The sequence below is a fragment of the Sminthopsis crassicaudata genome, chromosome 2 (assembly GCF_048593235.1).
Source record: "Sminthopsis crassicaudata isolate SCR6 chromosome 2, ASM4859323v1, whole genome shotgun sequence".
Classification (NCBI taxonomy): domain Eukaryota; kingdom Metazoa; phylum Chordata; class Mammalia; order Dasyuromorphia; family Dasyuridae; genus Sminthopsis; species Sminthopsis crassicaudata.
Genome location: NC_133618.1, coordinates 330,628,798 through 330,655,000, shown reverse-complemented (window position 1 = coordinate 330,655,000; position 26,203 = coordinate 330,628,798). Strand labels below are relative to the sequence as shown.

Below are 26,203 nucleotides of genomic sequence, written 5' to 3'. Positions count from 1 at the left end.
ACCCAAGTTACACAGCCATAAATTTCTGCCCTATTGCTTATTATTCTTTGAAGAGGGGGTGGTGGTGCCAGGGAACACTTTCTGTTTGAAGGTTCTTTTGTTTCCTATCACCTTTACTTAAATGTTACTGGGAACTATTTTTATATCTTGCAAAAAGCTTTGAGAAAATGCTAAGTGAGTAATGTACATAAAACAGAGGGACGTTTTGATATTCATGAGACTCTAACCAAAACTAACTGAACCAGATAATTCACTCTTTCAAAGCCAGAGCAGGGTAGAAAATATAGATGTATATGCACATATATATATATATATATATATATATATATATATATATATATATATATATATATATATATATATATATATATATATATATATATATATATATATATATATATATATATATATATATATATATATTTAATGAGCCAGTAATCCACCATTGTGACAAAATTTTGAGATTTAAGTGAAACTCAGAATCCTAGTCTATGGTTGCAGATTAGCATTTGGAAATCAGGAAATTTATGAAAATTAATATCTTCCTCTTAGCCTATTCTTTCCATGATGTTAACAAATGAATTAAGATTAGAATAAAACACTTAACATTGCTTCTAATTGGTTTAATATATTTAAAAATCAACCAATTTAAAACAGTTATTATCACTGCAGGAAATCTTTGATATAAATATTCCTAAATCTTAACTGATATCCCCTAAATTCCCATAAATTGAAATGATTTGGACAGCTCATTAGAAGGCATGTCAAGGCTTAGCTTGTAAACGAAGAGAATCAATCAATCTACATTTGGACTAATTTTTCTGGCTGGAGTCCTATTTAATTTAATTAGCTGATGGCTTATAGTAGGATAACTGAAGAATAAGAAATTTACTATGCAAGCAAAAATATGTCTCATTGCAAAAGTGATCCAATATAATATGCTAATCCCAATAATATGCTAGTGAAAAATCCATAGCAATGGATAGAGCTAGTTTAAAGTCATTTTCTGCATTTAGTGATAATGTTATTTTCATATGGTACTGGAACAACATAAAATTTATAGGGTAAATTTTCCTGCTTAATTGCATGGCACCCCTTTTAAAACATTTTCAGTGGTTAGTAAAAATTCTATCTTTGATCTGCTATGAATAATTATTTAAAATTCAAATAAGTCCACTGGCACAAAGGCATTTACAATAAATGGGTATTGTATCCATCACAAAACTAAAGTACATAAGGATGTACATAAGGGTTTTAAAATTCTTTACTTCATAAATATGGCATAGTATTTGCTAGCAAGTTATAAAAAGAAAGCATCCAAATCTGTTAGCACCACATAGAGAAAATTTGAGATTATTGACCGAAGTCATTTGAAAAAGTAAGGTTATATAATTTTAAAAATTTGATTTTTGAGTCTTTGCTCATGTATCCTAAAAAAATATCCCCTGAAGACAACTGTGGATGATACATTTGACTGCATGAGAAATTGCTGGTATTTCCTTTTCAGATTTGGAAGCATGGAGGACACACAAATGGGGGGTGGAGTGGAAGGGGGACCAAATTTGCACTTTTATATTGGAGCAAAAATTCCCATTGTCACATTTGTGTTAATTGATTTAATTTTCTAATATCAGGGTAAAGAACTTTTTATGTTAAAAACGTGTATATGGAATGGAACAAAAAAAATTTTGTAGTTCAAAGTAGTAACATTCACTATATATGAATCATAAAATATAAAAATCCACACTATAGTAAAGCATTTCTAATTGGTTGATTAACGTTTTTTTTCCTTAACAGGAAAATGTAACTCTCTGTAATATAGATATCTTACATATCTAGTCAATACTTTTCCTTGCCTTCGGGAACACCCCATTTGGAGCTTGCCAAAATTTAGCTCTAGGACCAAATGCTCCTCTGTGAGGTAGTCATATGGAAACATTGGGAGCCTTTGCTCTGGTCAAATACTGAGGTGGCAAAATGACTCTCCTTTGAGCTAGAAAGGCAATCACTGATAGAAACAGAAATGGTGAGTTTCCCTTCCCTCCCCTTCTTAACAATCAACTAACTGGGACCCTATTCTAAATAATAGCTCACTTCTCTTTTTAAGGTTGTCTAAATTGAGCCAGTCATATCTATTATTTAGTTCAACTCTTGCCACTGACAAAACATAATAGTGTATTTATTTTTTCTTTCTAAGAAAAAAAAATTCCTTTTAATTTGTTACAAAGATCTCTTCCATAGTTGGTGTAGCTAAATTCTGAATGGAAAAAAAAAAAGCCACCTTCTCTGAGCAGAATATGGAAAATGCTCTATTCATCTTTCTCCACCACAGAATTGCTAATTTGTTTAAAGTAAAAATTAGTTCTGCAGATACCAGAACAGTCTGTCATGGTTTTTTTTGGAAACATCACACAATTTTAATAAAAGAAATAATAAATAACTTGGTGTTTTGGCCAAATTTGACTGATGCTTTCCCAAAATGAAAATGTTTGAGCTCTTCAAAGGGTTTAAAGCTGCTAAGCTACCTTTCTTTGAATTTGTTATCCCTCTACTAACCCATCTACTTGCTAGAGGGATAGGGAACCAAAAGTGCCAAGGTACTTTCATGGTAACTTAATACCATAACTTAAGGAGGAGTGATGCTTTACTAATCTCCCTATTTCCGGCAACCCCCCCACCCCACCCCTTGTCAAGGATACCTCTTGTAAAAAAGGAGGAACAAGAGTATCAATGTAAATGTATAGAGGAGGGAGAAATTAAGGTAACATTTACAGCTCTCCAGTTAGTCACCAACTGAAGGCATTTTAATGCAGCTTTTGCCAATAGCTTAGAAAAATCAAGAACAGAAAACTGCCTCTTCCTAATTAAAATATGCATTTTGTGAACATACAAATATGCCTCTGAAATTAAGATATAGCAGTGTATTATGTTTCTGAGGTAAAACCATTGGCTAGCTATTCAACCACAATAATTCATACATCTATAAAACTAGCTCACCATATTCACAATTATAATAACGAAATTGCATTGTAAAAAAAAAAAGAGGAGGAGGTTGAAACTGCAGGCTTAATGTATATGCAGAACTGAATTGCTTTATGAAACAAGATTTTATCATCAAAGGACATTAAGGAGCAATATAGTAAGTACATTTCTGGTCCAAATTCTCATCTCAGCTAGACAGAAGCTAGTGCTATTGAGTTTTGGAGATTGTAAATGTATCTCTAGTGATTCTTCTGAATTAATGATGTCATAAAATGTAAAATAATTCTTCATTGGGTTTCCATTAAAGAAAACATGAGCTGAAATTCTGTTTTTTGTTTTTGTTTTTTTATATAAGACTGTTTCTTTTGTTGTCATCAGAATCCATTTCATTCACCAGTTGTTCTATAGACAACTGAATGGCGTTCTTGACAAGCGAGGAAGCAGTTTCTATTAAAAGCTTCTCATACTGCTCAGAAGTTCTGCCCTCAAAATCATTAACTCCTTTGGATGATACAGCATTAGAAAATGGCTCACTTTGCTGATTTTCAATCGAAATTAAGAATTTCTTAGGGACATTTTTGGATTTCTTTACATCAAATTCACTGACTTCAGTGTCTGTGACAATAATAGCAATTGGTTCCATCCTTTTGCTTTCTTCTAACTGGGGTGTTTTTGGACTTACTGTGTTTTCTTTGAAAGCACTGAAGCACACTGTGGTATCTTTTGACTTGTTTTTTTCTGAAGCCATACCTCCATTTTCACGTTCTTCCTCTTTTGGTTCCTGTTCCATGACATCCTTAATTGTTTCTTCCATGACCTGTGTTTCTGGGGTAGCAGGTGGCTCTGTGGAGGGTTCAGCGGCTACCACAGCACTACTGACCTCCGTATTCTCCTGGGGGAGCTGATGTCCCACTTCTGAAGTCTCAGGGAGACTTACTTGATGGAGGCTAACAACCTGTTTCTCCTCTGTCTTTTCCATATCTTTTTCTAGGATTAATGCTGCTGTATGAGTAGCACAAGGCTCTGTATCAGCTCCAAGTTCTATGGAAGCCACATTCTCCCCAGAAGATTTGATGTCACTCACCTGTGGCACCTTTGCACTATCTCCCTGGGAGTTACCTCCACTTACATCTGCAGTTAATTTTTCCTTTACAGCCGGAGCTTCCTGAAGAATCTGGATCTCTGTACCTAAACTGCCTGTAACTTCCTTTACTTCCATATTGCATTCAGATTCTTCAATGATTTGGGAATGGCTGCATTTTTTCTTGCTTCTCGAGAGTTTTATGCAGGGAATTTTAATCCTGGATCGAGCCTTTTTCTTAGTGGGTTTGATGCCATCGGTGTTTTCCTTAGGTTGTGCTTTAGCATCTAAGGGGACTTGTTTCTTTGAAGATTTTGACCTTTTTTGTCGAGTGATAAAACGTCTGATCGCTGCCCAGGTCCCCTGTGGTGACTGAAACTGATCTGAAGCTTCCATTTCTGTGTGATCTTTGGTACTGCTTGGACCTGTATGATGGGGTGCTTTTTCAGAACAATTCTTAGACTTCAAAGCTTTCGATGATTTCTTTCTTCTTTTAAAACAAATCATGGATGCTTTTTCAACCTGCTCCTCAGCCTGAGGACTTATGTCTATAGATTCTTTCTCATCCTTGCTTTCTACTTGAATTTCTGCCACTGTTGTCTCCATTTTTTGCATCACACTCAGTCTCTAGAAAACAATATATCTGCTCTCTTTTTTAGTTTTTTTATGGGAAAAAAGCTGATGAAAATATCATGTGAAATGACAGGGTTGGGTTTTTTTTGTTTGTTTGTTTTGGGGTTTTTTGGTATTTTTTTATTTTATCCCTTTTGCAAGTACAAGTGTTCTACACAGATGTTTTTCTTTATGATTTTTTATGGATTTTAAAAAAGTCTGGATTCTCTTTTATTTGTAGTTCTACTTTTTCCATCAAAAATGTTGTTTGGATGTATGTTGGCTTCTTTTTTTCCCCCTAAAGAGCACTCTTCTGCACTGGTATGATCAACCTGAAAAGAAAGAGAAAGTGATATTTCATTTCACTGTTTTCTGAGGATATTTCTATTGAAGAACTCTATTTCCACCATATGTTTCTATTGTGAAAGCTGATGGCAGCAAAATATAAACAAACTGACCTTAAACTTTTGCCATGAACAAATTTTTTTTCCCTGTTTAAAAAAATTCTTTCCTTTTAATATGTTATACAAAATTGAGTAATACATTGTGATATTTTAATTATTATTCTAATGATTTTCTTGAAATGGATGCAGACAGACATGTAGTTAAGACAGCAGTATCAGACTCATTTCCTTATGAAATGCATGTTCCTTAATAGAGATAATAAAGGTCTCATTTTTCTCTGGGGAAATGAAAAAGACTTTTTTTGGGGGTGGGAGGGCCAGAGAAGAAACTACTGTTTTTTTTTTTTTAAATAAAAAGATGATTATTTTTAAAGGAGATTAGAATTCTTCCCTTTCTCCTAACTCTCTGCTTTGGTTTTGAGTGTGTATTTGTAGAGAAATCAAACTTTTCTAATCTAAAAAGAGCATAATGAAATTCTAACTAGATTCTAAGTATTTATAAAGAAAATAACTCGTTTTGAAGAATTAATGTTTTTGTGGTTTGGTCATTTTTGACTTTTGATGATTCCATTTGGGGTTTTCTTGATAAACATACTGGAATGGTTTGCTGTTTCCTTCTCTAGCTTATTTTACAGATAAGGAAACTGAGGCAAACGGGGTTATGTGGCTTGCCCAAGGCCTCACAGGCTATTAAGTATTTGAGGCCAGGTTTGAACTCAAGACGATATCTTCCTGATTCTATTCACTTTACCAGCTAACTGCTACCTCATTAATCCATAGGAGTCCTGTTAGCAAAAATCTTATGATTTTTCTTGTGGCTACCTCCTTTATGGAGTAAGCATAAAATAGCTTGTCAGTGCTTAGGGAATTTAAAAAAAAATAAATGTAGATTATTTTAAAAATCTCTTTCTGGATATAAATGAGTTGGTTGTTTTTTATTGTTTTTTTCCTAGTTTATTGCCAGCATTTAAGTTTGCTTCTAATCCTTGTTTGGATTCCATCCACTGAAATAATGCGCTAGACACAGGATTTTTAAGAGTTATTTCACACTACAAGAATTGTATGGTGGTAGTAAAGAGAGAAAGTATGAGATAATAGTTCATCCAAATCCAGAGAATTTTCATTAATGATAATTAAAAACACAATGGGTAAAACTTTTCCTTGGAAAATGTCCAAAACAAATATCTTGTTGATAAAATTTTACCAGCACAACCAATTTAGCCCTAGATACCTGATGCCTTTTGTGATGCAGGTAAATACTTGCTTAATCAAATACTACCCATTTGTGATAAACATTTAAATTATTATCATAAAAGTAGTACTGGTAAGACCAGAATAAGATGATCTTATATATTTTTTCACCCCAATATTAAATGATGAAAGCCAGAATCATAGTTGGGTTATGATATCATTTCACTCTCTTAAAACACTTTTAGTATGATCAAATTACTCATTGGTCCTCTTGTGAATTCAGTGTACCAGAAGTTTTCTTGAACAGATATAAAAGCAAAGACTACTGGAGCTATGTATTTTGAGAACTCTGTCTTCTGAAATAAACCATAAGTGTATGGGCAGCCTTGAATGGCTCACACTTTATTTAGCATGTATGCTAAGTACCTAGATATTGCCATATGGACAGAGCAGTGCACTTGGAGGCCTGATTTTGAATCCTGCCTTAGACACTTTAGCCTCATTTTATTAAACTGTAAAATGGAAATAATAATAGCATTTACCTCACAGGGTGGTGGTGAGGATCAAATTAAATAACACATTTAAAGCTTTTTATTAAGCATTACATAAATGTAGGCTGTTATTAAGCAGAGAGGGTAAAGTAAAAGAAAAATACATTTTGTAGCCCACATAATGCTTTATAGTGTACAAAGGGTTTTATTTTATTTTATTTTTCTTTTCTGAGATAAGCAGTATTATCCCAATTTTACAGATAAGGAAACTAAGGCTGAGAAGTTATGTGATTCAACCATGTTGGGATTCAAACCCAAGCCTTATGGCTCCAAGCCTAATGTTATTTCTTATTCTATGCTACTTCTATGGGGCATCTACATGGTGCAGCAGATAGAGCACTAAACCCTGGAGACAGAAGGAGGTGAGTTCAAATACAGGCTCAGGCCCTAGTTATGTGACCTTGGGTAAGTCACTTAACTTCACTTACCTCAGTTTCCTTATCTGTCAAAAGAACTGGAGAAGGAAATAGCAAACCACTCTAGTGTTTTTGTGGAGTCATAGAAGGTTATCCACAACCAATAACACTACATCATTATATCTAGGATGATTATAGGAGAAATACAAATTGAGACAATCTTAATTTAACCTGACACAGAGGATAAGAGTCCTTCTCCTCAACATCTAGGAGCTAACTGAATCCATTCCACACGTAAGCTCTCCTGGGTCCTTGCCAAAGCAAGGCAATCTTCTCCCTTGATGACACCCTAATTGAGTCACCATCCCATAACCCTTTTCGGCTCTCCCCAAACCTCTCTTGGTTCCCCCTTTCCCACCCACCCTCTGAACCAAGAACCTTGCTTTGTAAATTTCATTGCAAAAATTCAGGCCTGTTGATTATTTTGTACATTCTCACTTCTCACCACCCAGGAAAAGACCATCAGCATTCCGGTGGGAGAAGGGTCTGTCTCCAGTCTCTCCCATCAGCGTGATCTTTCTAAGTGCAGCCCTGAACATGTCACCCTCTTCTCCATAAGCTCCCTGTCTGACTCCCTCTCACCTCTGGGATCAAATATAAAATCCTCTGGGTTCTGACGCTCTTTAACCTTGCCGCCTTCTTACCTTACTCCTCTCCATGGACCTTTTGATGCAGTGACACAAGTCTGCTGGCTGTTCCTCGTGGAAGACACTTCATCTCCTGACTCAAAGATGTTTCACCAGCTCTCCCCCATGCTCAAAATTCTCTCCCTCCTCCTCCCCTTCTCCCAGCTTCCTTCAAGCCCCAGCAGGTAGCCCATCTATTCCAATTCTCTCCAGTGGTTCTCTGAGAATGTTGGATGAACAGCACAATACACAATATACTAATACCTTCTCTTTGAGATCACTTCCATATTACCCTGTCCAGATGTGGTTTTTACATATTCTTTGCATATGGTTCCTCTCAGTAGACTACAGACTCCTTGAAGGCAGGGATTATTTTTTATCTTTCTTTGTGTCCCTTGGGATTAGTAGGCATTTAATAAATGCTTGTTGATTGAAGGCAAACAGGCCTTCTGAAATAGTGTGTCTGAAGGCTGGTACAGATATTTTGGAGAGGAATATGTTGATCACAAAAATGATCATTGCTTTTGACCCATTAATTCCAATGTTAGGACTTTATTCCCAAAATAATAATAATAATAGCTAGTATTTACATAACACTTTACAGTTGGTAAAGTGCTTCACACATATCTCATTTGGGGGCAGCTAGATGGCACAGCAATAGAGCATCAATCCTGGAATCAGGAAAACCTGAGTTCAAATACAAGCTCAGACACTTAACAAATAAGTACTAGCTGTGGGATCCATTCTCTCCCTTCTGCTGAATTGGCTTCTCAGGACAATTATACTGCTAGTTGGGCACCTATGGATTCTATTGTGAAAACCCCCCCAAATACATTTCTTGTACCCCAGATACACCCCTACAACACAGCTCCAGGGCAACAACCCTGCCCTGCCTCCCCATTTTAAGTATGATGGAGTGAATCATATTGGATAGTTTTTATGTATACACTACATTATAATTCTTCACAAATCCACTTGCCTTCTGAACTTCAGTAAGTTATTCTAGAGCACCACTCATGTTCACTCAAATGGTAATCTTCAGCAACATAATCTTTAACTTCTTCCTTATCCCACATATCTATTCAACTGCAAAGGCTTGTCCTGTTCACCTTTCCAACATTTCTCATATCTGTGTCCTTTGCTCCCAAAGCCCTCCATCTTAGTTGAGATTCTCATCACCAAATCCTCCTAATTGATTTCCCTGCCTCAATTCTCTCCCTTCCAACTTATCCTGCATTCAAGTGCTAAAGTGACTTTCCTAAAGTACTAGTCTATTTCAATAGGTTTTTATTGACTCTAGTATAAAATCATTTAACATTTAAAATGTCCTATTATTTGTATGTTTTATAATGTACATAATTATCACTACAGTGTTAAATATAAAATCACTTAACATTTAAAATGTCCTATTATTTTATGTTATTATGATGTACATAATTATCAGTGTTAAGTCATTTTTCAGTTGTTTGACTCTTGGTGTTTTCTTGGCAAAGATATTGGAGTGAGTTGCCATTTCTTCAGCTCATTTTATAGAAGAAAAAAACTGGCAAACAGGGTTAAGTGACTTGCCAGGGTCACACAGCTAGGAAGTATCCACAGCTGAATTTGAACGCTTGAAAATGAGTCTTTCTAATTCCAAGCCCAGCATTACCCACTTCGCCACCTAGCTGCCCTAACCCTACAGTAGTACATGTATATAATTCACAAATAAGTAAACATACACATATTGAGAATGCATAATGAAAAAGATTTTGCTGATAGAGTTGTGTGAATGTAAAAGTTAGGGGACCATTGTGCTAAACAACGTTATAATTTGTAGAAAAGGTTTGACTTGCATTGTAAAATCTCCCCATCCTTTTATCACTGACATCAGAGGTTCAGTCCTATCCAGTTATTAAGTTCATAATTTTTAAGAAATTTTAAAAGAATTGTCATGTGATCATGGAGTTAGATCTAGAAGAGTTAGAGATTATCCATACCAACTCCACCTCCATGCCCTTTAGGTCCAGATTGTCTGATTGTCTTGCCCCAGGCCACAGAGGCAGTAAGCAAGTATAGTTAAATGTTCACTTGGTGATGGGCACTGTGCTAAGTGCCAGGGATACAAAACAACAATCTAACCCCCTCCCCCCCAAAAAACCCACAAAAAAACAAATTCAGTCCCAGCTCTCAAGGACCTCATAGTCTGTTAGGAGAGACAGGATGCAAACGACGATGTAGAACCAAGATATACAGGGATACACTGGAAATAATCTCAGAGGGAAGATACTAAGAGATGCTGAGTGTAGACTTGACCCTGGTACTGTCAGGCCAAACCTAGCATGCTTTGCTTTCTACCATACACACCCTGTTCTTTTCTTTACTTGCTATTTAAAATTTTTTAAAGAAAATCTTTACAGAAAGGGAATAATCTTGCAAGCTATGTCTTCCCACTGACACAGTAAGCAATCCCCCTTTCCTTGTACAGTGTGCTGTTTGTAGCACTGCATAAATCAGAAACCAGTTAGAAGGTTCAGAAAGATTTCTCAGCATGAAGAGACACCCCACAGCTTTCTGGCTTTCTTACCATTCATTCTGGTTAACCTGCTGGCTACCATTTCTTTTTTTTTTTTTTTCCCCCTTCAAATAATGTTTATCAGCTGCTTTTTTTTTTTTTTTTGTGGAATCATAAAATATCTGAACTGGCAAGTGACCTTAAAGGTCATTTAGAGATCATTTCACAGATGCAAGCATAATTTAGTGAAGAGACCTGAGGTCAGAAGACTTGGATTTAAATCTTACTTTCCACATCACCTATACAATCTTAAACTGGTATTTGAGAGCCCCTTCTACTCTGGGTCTATGATTCTATAGCTTATCTAAAGTCATGGAGCTAGTGTGATACATAGCCAGCCTAATTTCCAACCCTGGGCTATAACTATTCTATCACAGTTTCTTATGGGAGCTTGGTTTTCATATGCTGTCTGGAAGAAAATGTGTTCACACTTGCACTAAAGGTTCTCTTCTCTCTCCCTTTCCCCTCCAGGAATCTCTTACTTTCTTCAAACAATGAGGGCACAAATGGTGAAGAATCTGATTTTCTATTTTTTTTCTTCCAGACAGAATCCTACTGATTCATATGAAAAAATGGTGAAATCACAATTAAAAGGCAAATTGCAACTAACCTTGTGGTTTGTGGAGAGAAAAATAGAAAGCATACATAAGATCACAGATCTAGACCTGGAAAGGACTTCAACTTGGTCCTTCTAAAGTCAAGAACAGAGGGCCTAAAACTCAATTCAACAAATACAAAAAAACATATTACAATGCATAGTAACAGGTGTTCCCCCTCAGATGCATCTGAATTTTAATTGAATTCTGATCAAAATGAATTTGTATCTAATGTAATTATATTTTCTCAGTTCCAATCAACTCCATCAGAAAACACAAACATAAGCTAGAATACACTTTTGGAGAATGAGATGCTGCACAACACAGTGTATTAATTAATCCCAAAGCTAATCAAGCATCCTTTTACAAATTAGCTATAGTGACAGTGTCACATTTTCCAAAAAGAAGATTGGGGTAGAGGGAATCCCAATCTAACAGGCTTTGCAGAGATGCTACAAAGCAGTGATAAAATGGAGACATGCCTAACAATGTGGGGGTCTTTTCTAAGGGACAAAAGACTCCTGGATAGGAGCCCATTTACCCCTAAGCCATATGTGAGACCTGGAAGGGGACTTCACTAAGGTTATCTCCCCATCTCCCCCATTAACTCTCTATAGTCTGGGAAGTACTGCTCCCCACCCACTCCCTCTCCCGCAAGATGACAGTCACATGTATTTTTTGCCACCCGCCCCTGGAACCTTTGGTGCCCTCAGCTCCTTGCTTACCTCCCCAAGGGGGTAAAGTCATGTTTCCAGAGCCCGGCCGGTGCACGGTGGGCACACAATTTCTAGGTCCAGATTTTCTGCTGCCTCTGCAAACTCCTAGATCCTGGAGCTCTGCACTCCGGAGTACCCGAAAAACCACACAGGAACCCGCGATTCACACCTTTTGCCTTTCCCAGGGCTACAGATGCCTTGGCAATCCCGGCTCCTTGGAGCGGAAAGCTGAGCCCACCGCTAGCGTTCTTATTGCAGCCTCGGACAGATGTGCAGCTCGAAAATGGGTTACGCCCCTTCCCCAGCTCAGTGCCGCGGAGCTAGCCCCGACAGACTGGCAGGAGGCAGCACCAATAGATGGGGAGCCTGCCCAATTGGAGGGGGCGGCAGCCTCAAGTGTAGAGGCGGCAGGGCTTGCAGGAGGAGAGCAGGACGAAGGGAGGGAGGGAAGGAGGGAGAGGAGAGGAAGAAGGAAGGACGGCAGAGGGTGGGAGAACCCATGTTTCGGGGACTGCGACCAGGTCTGACAGCAGGGGGGAGTCAAGGGAGCTCTGGTGGTGATGGGCCTGGGGCTGGGCAGGAAGAGGGGGCGGGAGCTCCCTCCCTGCACTAAGTCTCCCCATTCTGGTGGGGCTGACGTCCAGGACATCTAAAGGGGAGACAGCGGACATAGAGAAGGATCGTGGAAAGGGAGCCCCCTTGAGAGCATGAAAATGCCACTCAAAACAAAGAAATGGAAAAGACCCTCCTAGGAGGAGCTGAATTTATTGCTCTTTTCTATATCGAATATCCATATCCCAAGGGGGGGGGGGGAAGGTGAAATGAAAGATTAAGGAAAGGTGTGGCAAGAAGGTGAGATGAGATGCATGATGGATTTATATGGGCGTCTGGCACTAAATCGGGAGGGGAAGAGAGGTCCTAGAGCCGCAAGACCATGTGATTTGGCCAGAAATGGAGAGCCCCCGAGAGCTCAGGAGGAAAGGGGTCCGTACTAATATAACCACGAAGATAGTTGTAGGCAACAGAGATCCATTCGTGCCTTGCTCTTCTCTTGTCAAGCAAGCAAGCAACCAATGAACAACTATTAAATAATTTATTACGCGCCAGGTACTGTTCTAGGTGATATAGATAAAAGTACAAAGAATGAACCATTCCCTTCCTGCAGTGAGCAAGTAGTTTTTAAATATGCATAGTATAAATACAAATATATTCAAAGTCATTAAATACAAGGTAGTTTAGGAGGTAAGGCAGTAATTGCATTTGATGCAGAAGATAATGATTGAGCTGAGTTATAAAAATAGGGACAGGTAAGAAAGAAGTACATTTTGCAGCATGATCAAAGCAAGGGCACCTAGGGAGGAGATGGAGTGTTATGAGTGAGAAGCAGAAGGAAGGCCAGATTGGCTGGATTGCATTACTGTCAGAATTGCTCCTGAAATCCCTATTTTCTGATTCCAAGAACATTTCTCTTCTCACTACACCAAGTGGTGATAGCTTCCTGAAAAGCTCAAGCACTCTGAGGATCAGATGATCAATTCCTATGTTTGTTTTGTCTAAGCTGGGGCTGAGGATGGGAAACATCTGTAGGTTTCATGTGGCCACCCATTCCCAACTCCTGATAAACAGGCATGCAAGTATGATCCTGATTACTATTTAGCAAAAGGAGTGCTACAAATCTTTCCTCAGTTATTCTGCAAGGAGGGCATATTCTGCCTAAATTGGGCTTTGGGATCAAAAACACAGCTCCTGTCCTAGAAGGGTTCTGTGGCTTTGTAAAGAAAGTGAGGGGATACCCTACTAAGTAGAATGGGAGAAGAAAATAGGCCCAGAACTCTAAGTAGGGAAAGCAGCTGGTTTTCCCCTAGGGCCATCTAAAATTTAAGAGTTGCTGTCAGTGCTCGCTTGCCTCTCTTGTCTAGTTAGCAAGAATACTTCATTAAAATTTGCTGTCTCTGCATGGGATGGTAGCCTTGGATCTACCATTCTTTCCCCAGGAGAACAGTACTTGCAACAAATTTTCACTTGAGATTTACTGCTTGGAATAGTATTCATCTTTTTAGGCATGTTCCAAGAACAGGAGTCTCCCACATTCTGCACAAGGCAATGAAACTAATAACCTTCAAATGGAGTAGTTGAAGGACAAAGGCAGTTAATTTTAATATCCTGATTTATAAGCAATAGTTCACCATTGCATTTTCTAAGTCCTTTCTTGGATGGATCTATTTCATCCAAATGATTTTTTTTTCCCCAGCAGTGCAGATGGCAAATCATCCACGCTATCATCCTATATAGCTGTGCCCATGTCCTAACATAAATCCCCCATGGGGGAAAGGGGAAGATCATAAAAAGAATAAGGGCAGACCACTAGTTATCCTGAGCTCTTATTACATGACTTTTGTGGTGTTTTTTTTTTTTTTTTTTTTTTTTTTTTTTCAAATATCTCTAAGGAGCTATCCTATATGCTTCTTCTGGCTTGCAATTTTTCATTCATGTTCACCATGCATCTCTCATTACACTCTGGTTGGCTAGCACCAGATTCTTCAAAGACTTGTATATTATGACTCACTGGCATATAGAATCACTAGAAGATAATAATTAAAAAAATTTTTAGGAAGAAGCTTGGGACCATTAAAAGCACTGCTTAATCTGATCTGATGAATTTTGGGTCCAATTTATTGTCTATCTGCTAAATGCCTATAAACCAGGTGCTGTGCCAAGACACTGAAATATTTTTATTACAATTTTTTAAATTTACAAGATACATGCGTAGGTAATTTTTCAGCATTGACAATCGCAAAACCTTTTGTTCCAATTTTTCCCTTCCTTTTCCCCACTCCCTCCCCCCAGATGGCAGGTAGACATTTAATACATTTAAATATGTTAAAGTATATGTTAAATACAATACATGTGTAAATGTCCATAGTTATATTGTTCCACAAGAATTGGACTTTGAAATAATGTACAATTAACCTATGAAGGAAATGCAATGCAAGCAGACAAAAACAGAGGGATTGGGAATTCTATGTAGTGGTTCACACTCATTTCCCAGAGTTCTTTCGCTGGGTGTAACTGGTTCTATTCATTATTGAACAAATGGAACTGATTTGGTTCATCTCATTGTTGAAGAGAGCCACGTCCATCAGAATTGATCATCACATAGTATTGTTGTTGAAGTATACAATGATCTCCTGGTCCTGCTCATTTCACTCAGCATCAGATCATGTAAGTCTCTCCAGGACTTTCTAAAATCATCCTGCTGGTCATTTCTTACAGAACAATAATATTCCATAACATTCATATACCACAATTTATTCAGCCATTCTCCAATTAATGGGCATCCACTCAGTTTCCAGTTTCTAGCTATTACAAAAAAGGCTGCCACAAACATTTTTGCACATACCGGTCCCTTTCCCTTCTTTAAGATTTCTTTGAGATACAAGCCCAGTAGTAACACTAGGCACTGAAATTATAAAGAAAATTAAACAGACCCTGTCTTGGAGGAATTGATACTCCAATTTGGAAGATGAAGATGAAATATAAGTAAAAGAAATATAGTATAATGAAATGTGGCAGGTGTGGGGAGGATGTTAGAAAGACATCATGGAGGAGGTAGGGCTTGAGCTGAGCTTTGAAGGAAATTGGGGATTATACAGTGGATACAGGGCTGTGCCTGAAGTCAGAAAGTCTATCTTCCTGAGTTAAAATCTGGCCTTAGACACTAATTAGTAGTGTAACCTTGAGCAAGTCCCTTAACCCATTTGTCTCAATTTCCTAATCTGTAAAATGATCTGGAGAGGGAAGTGGCAAACCACTCTAATATCTTTGCCAAGAAAACCTTAAATGGGGTCACAGAGAGTTAGACAAGTAAAAGTGGAGGTTAGATTGAAAAAAGGCAGAGATAGTATTAACTAGAGTAGCCTGTGAGAGGAATGTCTAGACCAATTAGACTGGGCTAGAATATGTGAAAGGTGTACTAAGTCTGGAAAGGATACACCAAGCCCCAACTGTGAAGGATCATGTCAAACATGAGTTTGTATTTTATCCTAAAAGCAAGAGAGAAATTGCTGGAGTTTTGATAGCTTTAGACCCGTAAACACAGATGTGTGGAATATAATTCGGAGAGGAAAGAGATGATGGAGAGATACCAGTAAGGATATTGCGGTAGTCCAAGAGGTGAGGAGTCTCAACAGAGATGATAGCCAAGGTGTTATGTGATGAAGACATGATGGAAATAAATAGGACTGAACAGGGCGTCAGAAGTCAGGTTCAGGTTGGCATTATGTTGGATAGATTAGGTGCAGGAGAATGAGCAGGAGAGGAGGCTCTAAGATTGTGAACATGTCTAACAAGAGAAAAATGCAATGGACAAGTTGAGTTTGAGATGCCTACCCTAGGACATCCAGTTAGGCAGTTGGTAATGCAGGAGCAGAATTTAGGAGATATGGGTTGAATACTTATACATTTGCAATTATAATTAAACTCATAAGAGTGATAAGGTCACTAGGAGGAAAGGTAGAAATGAAGACCTAGTATAGGGCCTTTGGTTATAATGACAGGAAGGAGAAGTACAGATGATAATCCAGAAAGACTGAGAGCACTGAATGTAGACAGCTTTTCCTGTTTGGGAAAGGGAGGAGAAATACAGGATAAAACAGAATCAAACCCACAAGGACTGGGGAGTGGATTTGGGCAGGAATTTCTACCTAGGTAAAGGCTTTGCCTTTGAATTACACAAATTTTTAAGAATCTATAGAAGCACTAGCTATTATGGTTATTATTAAATACATAACTACTCAAAAAGCATTGCATTATTAGTGTTTTCTGAAGCAGATGTCATCAAGGGCAATCATGGGGGGGAAGTCTCTATATTTTGTCTAAAAGTAATATCCAATCAAGATTCTTTTTTGGTATTCTCCATGTTTGGGGTTACCTACCAGCTTCTGTGATACGAGCTAAAAGCTAGGTGATGAATTTGTAGAGTATCGGACTTCAAGTCAGAAAGCCCCGAGTTTGAATCCTGCATAAGACATTTATTAGCTGTGAGACCTAAGCAAGTTTTATGGGATTACTACATCTTAGTTTCCTCATTTGTAAAATGGGGATAATAGTACCTATGTCCCAGAACTTTTGAGGATCAAATAAGTTAACATGTGAAGTGCTTTGCAAACTTTAAAGCATTACATAAATGCTAGTTATAATTAGATTTTATTATTATGTATTAAAAGTACTAGAATAGAAGAAACTTAACAGAACTAAGGAACAGTAGTTTTCTATCTGTTCTCTCATGAAGTTATTTTCTATATGTCTCTAGAACCCCAGACTCAGGAGACCCAAGTTCTAGTGTTGGCTTTGATCTTAATTCTGTGTGTGGCCGTGGGCAAGCCATATGACGAAGCCTCAGTTTATTCATCTGTAAAATGGGCAAGATGGATTGGGATCTTCTCCTTATTAAAATCCTGTACTGTCACCTATTCAGTAGGGGATATTAAAGCAAAAGCAGAAGCCGGTACAGTTAAACATATAGCAGAGGTAGTACTGATTCTATATCAAGAAGGGAAAGAAAGTAAAAGGGGGAAGAGATGTTAGAATTAGAAATAAGCAATAAACAATTTAAAAGATATTAAAATTATTTTATTTAATTGAATTGCACAAGGACTGATAAAGACTTCCATGATGTAAGCAAATCTATACATGATTATGTAAATCAGGCACTACAAATATAGGCTTCTGGGTAAATTTCCAATGTGGTTTCTGGAAGGTACACCTAATCTGGAGAAGAAAAGAAAAATTAAAGTAATAATAATCATTCTTTTCTGCTGCTGAACATTACAATATAAAATCTTTATTTTATGTTCTAAAATCTTCATAAAAATAGAAGGGGTCTTCCTTGAATATTTAACTTACCAATTCAAAACAATCCATTCACCTGTTCAGATACAGGATCCAAGTCAATGTCATAGAAAGAGGGCCGGGTTGGGAGACCAGGCATTGTACTCATCTAAGGAACAATCAGAATTGTAAAAATGAGCAATTCAATCTTAACAACCCTCTACCTTATAGAACCAAACTAAGGAATAAAGTCAAGTGGTTATTTTTCTCATTATCAGTCAAGGGAGTCAACTTGAATAGTTATGGAATTTCCTTAAAGAATCCATTATATATCCTATCATTTAAAAATTCTGTATTACAGAATTAAGAATATTAGAGTTGGAGACAACCTTAAAGTTCATCAAGCCCAATGTTCTCATTTTTTATAAGTGAGGAAATAAGAAAAGTTAGGAATCTAGGGTTCCACAACTAGTTAATAAAAGCCCAGACTCTGATTCTGGTTTCTTTATTTTTGATGCAATATTTTATAACACTATGCTTACTTTTTGCTTTATTTTTATTTATTTGAATAGTTTTAGTAATATCTTTTGCTTTTACAGCACATTTCTGAATCAGAAATTAAATGTGCTGTAAAAGCAAAAGGGTGTTAGTAAATCCCATCTATCCTTGACAAGCCTCTCCTTGTATTAGAGATGAAAACAATAACAACAGTTCTGCAAAACTAACCAACACATTCCATATTTATAGGCCCCTACTCCCTCATCAATGAAAAGAGGAAGGTATTATTCTCTTATTTCTTCTCAGTCATAAAATTCAATTCTATTTTTAGTAATCTTCCTATTTACATTCTTGTAGTCACTGCATATATTGTTTTCTTGTTTTTATTTACTTTCTTTTGCATGAATTCATTTGAGTTTTTCCATGTTTCTCCTATTTGTCATTTCTGATGGCACAATAATATTCCATTACATTCATGTCCCCAATGTCTAGCCATTTCTTAATGAGTGGGTAATTTCTGATTCCAGGTCTTTGCTACCACAAGACTTACAGTTAGAAATATTCTGGTATATAGGGGACCTTTTTGACCTCTGATTTCTCTAGCATATGTGTGAATGAAGAGAGAATCTTTGGGGATGGAGATTTTAGTCACTTTTTTCTGCATTATTACAATTTGTTTTTGAGAATGGTCAGACCATTCACTAACAATATATCATATGTCTTCCAGAAAAGTCTCCAAAATGAACTACAATTATAATTATATTTTGTCATCTTTGCCAACTCTGCTTTCTATTACTTAAAAAGAAAAAGACTGAGAGACCTCTACCCTATATAAATGTGTAATTCTTATAATTAACCCAATTAGCACTAGACCTGTAAAGTAAGCCTGCCTTTTAGTTTTTCAACAAAATTAACGAATTGAATTCATGAAATTGTCCCATATAAAGGTTTCCAATCGTTGATATCTGCTCAACAAATGTTGAATAAAATAGGAAAAGGAATTTTTTCCTTGTTTAAACAAAGTAAAATGAGAAGGATAAAAGCTTTTTTTTTTTTTTTAAAGAATGGATTACTCTCAGTAAGCAGACTTTCTAATTTACTCACAAAACTGAACATATATGTAAATCTACCTAATAATTCTTCAAGACGTGTATTTAAGTAAAAAACAGGTTTGTTTGTTTTTTTAAACAAGAACATATAGTTTTATTGTCAGTGTTCTTACTAGTTTAATTTACTTCCAAAAACCAAAGACAAGCCATAACTTAAATGCATTATTAAAGCATTGAGGTCTTTGCTTTTATTTCCTAATAATTATAACCTTTTTTTTTTTTTTTTTTTTTTGGTCTGGATAGGCAGGAAAACAAGGTTAAAGTACAAATCAAAATGCTTAAAAATTAAACTTTTGCACCGTGCATTTTGATTTTAATAATATTTTATATAATGGTAAAATACACAAATGCTACCTTAAATGCAGACTGAATATAAAACATCTGAAGTGGAATTCCTAAAAACTGAACAAAAAAAAAGTATAAAAACATACTTAAAGGATCAGTTGAACAATCTTCTGTAATACAATGCAATTTAAAAACTGTATCATCTAATGTTGACATTTCTAAGCATAACTAAGTCCTGATTACTACAAATAATGGATCCTGTGAAGTGGCCCTGTGTATCTGAATTTGTATTATTCCAAATAATAATTAGGTAAATATGGTAACTGGTTCTTACCCAAATTCAAACGATGCAACCATTTCATGGGATTTATTATGTGAGTGGGATCATCTATACTAATCAGAAATTCCTGAAACAAAATTCAGGGACTCAGAAATCTTCTGAGTTAGTTAGCATTCAGTGCCAAATGCCACCTATGATCTATGACCAGAAGTTTAAAAATGACATCAAGTTGGAGTTTAAGGTAAAAAGGGAAAACAGGATCAATCAGAAAATAAAGATGTAAAAATTAGCAATTATATAAAGACATAAAGATGTTAGTAAAATAAGGAACACCTCATATAAATGCTAAAAACAATTGATGGGACATTGTGAAGTTCCCAGCATATCCTTTGGCAAAAAGTTATCAATGTGTAGAATAAAAGGCAACCTACCTACCCACTGCTCAGGCAGATTTTGAGAAATCTGTTACTTGATATCTTTAGGAAGTGTTACTAGGTAACAGGCAATTCAATAATGGAATTCTTTGAGTTGCTATTAAATATTGTATACATGTGAATTTCAGAAACAAAATTACTGCTGAGACTATGTTCAAGCAGACAAAAAGCTTACAGTCAGTTATAGTCAATACTCATTTAAGGTTTTAAGATACATGCTCCACTGACTTAGACATACAGGCCAAATGGTAAATCTGAAGCAAGGGGTTGAACAGGCTATTGTTACTCTCCCAATCAAGAAGAAGGCTTAAAAATAAATAAATATATAAATAAATTGGTTTAACCTCTTATTTTATGTCTTTAATTCTCCACTAATATTGATGTCTTATCTTTAACAATGCAAAATAATATAGTTGTGATTATTAAACTTTGAAAAACAAAATGTACTGTGAAGGTGCTATTATGAAGTAATTTGAGATTAGGTAAAAAAAAAAAAAAAATGACCAAAATGTTTCATATCCTTTGATCTAGAGATTTTACTAGACATATACTCCAGTTCAAGGAAGAAAGAAATTTCCCATATATTCCAAAATATTCAAATTAACACTGTAGCTGTAGAGCCTTGGAAACAAAAGAACACTCACTGAGTGGGGAATAATTAAACAAACTGTAGTATGTGAATGTAATGGAATGCTAATAACAAGCGAATGATAATAATAAATGACAAATATAAAGAATTTTTTAAACAGAATTAAGAGAAATCTTGTATGACTGAAGAAGGAAGGTGAAGCCAAAAAAAAGAATATATATATAATATATAAAATAACCACAATGCAAATGGGAAAAACAATCCACAAAATTGAATGCTATGTAGTTATAATGACCAAATTTGACTCAGGAGAAGAGTTTAGAAAATATACCTTTTTTTTTTTTTTTTTTGGTTACAAAGGTAAAGAACTGCCTATATTGTCAGAAACAACATATTGTTTTAATAAACTGCTTCCCCCCTTCTTAAAATTATTTTTGCTACAAGAAATAGTTTACTAACTAGTGGGAGAGGAGGGAATATATTAAGAAATGAATGCAAGCAATTAAAATGATTAAATTTTCTTTTAAAATGTTCATTTGGGGCAGCTAGGTGGTGCAGTGGATAGAGCACTACCCCTGAAATCAGGAGGACTTGTGTTCAAATCTGTTCTCAGACACTTAACACTTCCTATCTGTGTGACCCTGGGCAAGTCACTTAAACCCAACTGCCTCAACAACAACAAAAAAGTTCATTTAAAAATCACCTTTATTTGTTGGTACAATTGACTGGCTCAAACTTTTAAGACTAGGATTGTTTCAGAAAAGACAGTAAGTAATACTAAAATTGTAAGACATACCAATGAAAAAAATTCATTTAAAATTAATTTGTCTTCTAAAACACAGTAACTTGTTATCTTTCACTTGTATAGTTTCAGTTGACTTAAATATGTCAACTTTTTTGTAGAATGTATTTTATAAATGCTTAAAAGAACTGAATTCATGCTCTATGGTACTCAAAGGTAATAAATTGAACTGAAAGATACACATGGTACAAAGAAAGGTTAATGTAAATGAAGTTACTTGAAGTAAAACTGTAAATAAGGACTGTGCATTAAATATCCTATTTTCCCTCAATCTCTAATTCCCTTTATGAAAAGTTTTTTGTTGGCTTCCAAGTTAGAAAGAACCAAGAAAACAAACACACTAAAATATAAGTTATTCAACTTAATGCCTTATCCCTCCTGGGACCTACATTTTCAACAGGGACAATTCTCCAATCCAAAGAAATAAAACTTTAATGGCAGAATTTCAGACACCTGCCATGAAACTCAGAGAGATATGGGTAGGGGGTAGGAGCAGGAAATGGCGCCTTCCTGGTGTCCCCATATAATGCACCACACCTACTTCTTCTGTGAACAAGGCCCATCCTGAGCTCAAAGACACAATAGATGTAAAAAAACTCCAGGTTATTATCCAGCAGAGGCAGCACTCTCACCATACTTAAATGCAACCAAACAATGTACTCAGCAGGAGTAATCATTCTGATAGGTCTGATTCCAATTTCCTCCTTAGGCAACAAAGCTTTTGTCCATTTAGCTACTTACTGGTGACTATGGGAATAAACTTAAAATAGGAGGCATAATAATCAACAACATCTCAAGCATCATTCTCTGTGCAGCACTTACCGTCCCCACCAAAGGGTACAGGAAGCCAGCACCAACACTGGCCCGGATGTCACGGATTGGCAGAACAAAACCTGTGGGTACACCTTTCTTCTCTGGGTCATGAGATAAGGATAGATGTGTTTTAGCCATGCAGATGGGAAGGTTTCCAAATCCCTAAAGAGCAAGGAAGAAGGTAGGAAGGAATAATCAAGAAATGTTTAAATTAATTGAATACAACATCATTTAAGCATTGTAATTGTCATGATCTTTACACTTCTTTCTAAAGCCAAATGATTTTAATTTCTTTTGTATTCATCTGGTAAGACTTCAATAACAAGTACCTTATATGTAGTTATCAAAGACTAAAAATATATCAGATACTAGTTGGATGAGAGATTAAAACACTTAGAAATCTAAAGCATAGCTGAAGTATTTTGTTTCTAGTATTCAAATTATACAGTTTGTAGCAGCTGTATTGATAAGGCAAAAGATTCAAATATTTTACCAATGCTTTCCAACAGCATCTCATCCAAGTGCCTCATTTTATAGGTAAAAAAACCCTGAAACCCATCAAAATAACAACCTGATAAAACTGGAGACAGAGTTTCTAGTTCAATGCTCCTTCTGCATTCTCATTAAAGTAGTAAAGAAAAGAATAAAACCCATAAATTCCTACCTGCTTTGTGTAGAGTTCAACTTTATGCTGAGCCTCTGGCAGTAATTCGACGTCATCAGCCCCATAGATTTTCTGTGCAATTATCCTGATCTTGTCTACAACAGGGAGCTGGGGGGGGTGGGTGTATTGGTGGAGAAGGAGACAAGGGAATGATTGTCATGTAGTCACTTATAAGAACATTCACAGAGTGAGAAAAGAAAAAGACACAAAATATTTCTCTTTTTCAGATGTGTCAGATTTTCCAAATACTGTTCTAGTATTATAGACATTTCTTTTGCTTCTATATGTCCACCAAAACAAAGGAGGAAACATGACCATTCTTATAAGGACTGAGTACCAAATGATAAATACAAATGTACTGGCTTTGCTTAATGTGTGTTTTTTTTTTTTTTTAATTCTTTCTTGGTGACAAGAAAGAGTTCTATGGGATGAGGACAAGAGATATTAAGGAAAGTATCTGTAGGGTAACCCACCCAAAACCCAAACAAAATCAAAAGGCATCACTAAAAGTTAAAAATCCTTCAGCACTGTTATTGTTCTAAAAAAAATGATGAACAAGTTTTCTTTAGAAAGGCCTGGAAAGATTTATCCGTCATTTTTGGGGAACCAGTTCCATTGCGCACTGCTGTGTTCTCTGGGGGACCTTATTCTGTAATCCAATTGCTGATCTTGCCCTCACAAAAATGCATTTTGGATTACTCCCACTATCCACTATCTTCTCTCCTTTCTCTACTGTGTCAACTGGGTTCATTACAACTTCAGATCATATTATTTCAATTGAGCCCTCACTTCAGCAAGACATTATTTTTATTATCCTTTATCTGTAACATCTCACTCATAGTAGTCTTTCTGTACTTTTTAAATACTCTTTCTCAAATCTTGTTCCATGACTCCTCTCTCCCCAACTTTTTATGTTGAGACCTTTCCCTTATATTATGCTAAAAAACCAACAAAAAACTGCAATCCCCTAACAACCTCCTCCCCAAACAAGCAAACCGAATTCACTTCCTAAGAGCTCCTTTGTTTCCCCTCTTCCTTCTCTCACATCACTCAGAGGCCTTTGGATACTATTTCCTTCTTCACCTCCATCTCCCCATGAATTCTTCTCCTCCCTATCTTCCAGCCTTCTTTAAGTCCCAGCTAAAATCCCAATTTCTGCCAGAAGTCTTTCTCAATTCCTCTTAATGCTAGTGCCTTCTCTTGTTCAATCATCACTAGCTTGTCCCACATACATCTTGTTTGTGCAAACATGATTGTTTTTAAGCTGCCTCTTCTATTAGACAATGGGCTCCCTGAGATAATGATTTTTACCTTTCTTTATACCCCCAGTACTCAGCATAGTTCCTGGTATATAATAGGAGCTTAATAAATGTTGGTTGACTTCATTTAATCTAAAAATTGTTCTTCTGATATACCATTCCCACAGCTTTAGTTCACTTCTATGAGAATTATGTCCAAACCTTACTGGAAGTCTTGAGAGCTAGTCCATGGCTGCCTAACTGACAGCTTCACCTGGATTTACTAACCCAGTATTTCAAGCTTACCATATCCCAAACTAAATTTATTTTCTCTATAAACCTTGATCCTCTTCCTTCTGCTTCATGAAATCTTCCTAATTGCCCAGGAGAGAAATATCAGTTATTTTCAACTCCTTCCTCCTCATCTCCCACATTTAATTAGTCACTAAATCCTTGTTAATTTCATCTCTGCCATGCCTCTGAAATGAGTCTCATTTTCATTCACATGGTTACTACCCTAATTTAGGTCTTTATTTCTTCTCAACTAGTTTTTTGCATCAGCCTTCTAGTCTCTACCCACCACTTTAATCCATATACACTAGTCCCTGAAAAGATCTTTCCAAAGAATAGTTCTTATCCTATTGCTTTGTTGATTAAAGAAAATAGAAACAAAACCATACAAAACTGTAAATAAAATCACATTCTTTCCCTGAAGGCCATACTTTCTATAATCTGACTATAACCTACAATTTTGATTTTATTTTTTGTGTCTTTCTAGGATTATAAATTAGCTTTAGAGACCACCTAGATCACTTCCCTTATGTTACATGGAAGCATACCTTGTCTATGGTCTTTGAGGGAACTAGGGCTCGAAATCAGTTTTTCTGACTGAAAATCCAATGCCCTTTTTTCCAGTACACCAAAATAGCTTCAAGAATAAGATTCTTCTGTTTAGCTTTTAAAATTCTATACAATCTGATTTCAATCCACTTTTCCAGCTTCACTGGACATTATTCTCCACTCCTGTTCTTTTTGATCTAGCCAAAATGTCCCTTTTCTGTTTCTAACTCCATTTTTTTTGTCTTGGTGTTTTTGACTAGACTGTGCCTCATGCCTAGTATGTTCTCCCTCCTCATTGCCATCTCATAAGTATACTTCTTTTCCTTAAAGACGTAAACCAGACCCCATCTATCTTCTGCAAAATGGCGTCCCTCCCAAACTACCTTTTGTTTAACTCTCTTGTCCATATGCATGCATATATGTATAAATTTCATATTTATGATGTATATATTTTGAAATGTACTTGTATTGTCCTCCATTAGAATGCAAGCTTACTCTAGTGTTTGTTTCATCCTTTGTATGTGTATCCTTAGATACAGAAATTAAAATAGATGAGTCTCATGGTAATAACTCTACAAAGGCTGAAGTATGGCAATAAACTGTAATTTAATGAAGGCATTTCTATAAGAAATAGTAGTTTAGTGAAGTATAGTCAAAAAAGAAGAGATCCAGCTATCCATGCAGGATTAAGGAAAAAGATCAGTTAACTGAAGGTTGAGAGGCTAATGGATTCTTCTATTCCCTTTACCCTATCACCACACTCATATAACTGTATTATCAGTTGCTATTTTCTTAGCTTAATGAGGTTTCTTGACACAGAAGATATTATTGTAGACAAATTTAAAAAATAAGAGCATTTCTCAATGTTCAAGATGGTTTCTTCCGCCAAAATGTTCTACACAAACATCATACTTCAAAGTCCATGGTATAGAAAATGAATACCACAACCACCAACAAAAACCTATATAAAAGATCTGAGCAGAACTAAAACATCATTCTTATGTTCTAAACCAAGTTGCTGGTTATTGATCTTGTTTTATATCCAGTAATATTCTAACAGACCAGAATACAGGACTGAAAACAAAATAAACTG

General features: G+C 36.2%; 2 protein-coding genes across 2 annotated transcripts in view; both read right to left on the bottom strand.

Annotated features, from left to right (window-relative positions):
- Positions 1-399: 399 nt before the first annotated feature.
- Positions 400-12,024, bottom strand: AKAP5 (A-kinase anchoring protein 5). Its single transcript, XM_074290354.1, has 2 exons — positions 11,739-12,024; positions 400-5,007 (listed from the first exon to the last, which is right to left on the bottom strand). The coding sequence occupies exon 2, from the start codon at positions 4,676-4,678 to the stop codon at positions 3,329-3,331; it is 1,350 nt and encodes a 449-aa protein (XP_074146455.1). The 5' UTR covers positions 4,679-5,007; positions 11,739-12,024; the 3' UTR covers positions 400-3,328.
- Positions 12,025-17,338: 5,314 nt separating this feature from the next.
- MTHFD1 (methylenetetrahydrofolate dehydrogenase, cyclohydrolase and formyltetrahydrofolate synthetase 1) overlaps positions 17,339-26,203 on the bottom strand; it is a 56,159-nt gene continuing 47,294 nt past the window's right edge. Inside the window, exons 25-28 of the mRNA XM_074290353.1 lie at positions 23,033-23,140; positions 22,378-22,530; positions 17,634-17,727; positions 17,339-17,498 (exon numbers count right to left, since the gene is read on the bottom strand). Of these exons, the coding sequence (XP_074146454.1) occupies positions 17,638-17,727; positions 22,378-22,530; positions 23,033-23,140 (351 nt within the window). The 3' untranslated portion in view covers positions 17,339-17,498; positions 17,634-17,637. The remainder of the gene's footprint in view (positions 17,499-17,633; positions 17,728-22,377; positions 22,531-23,032; positions 23,141-26,203) is intronic.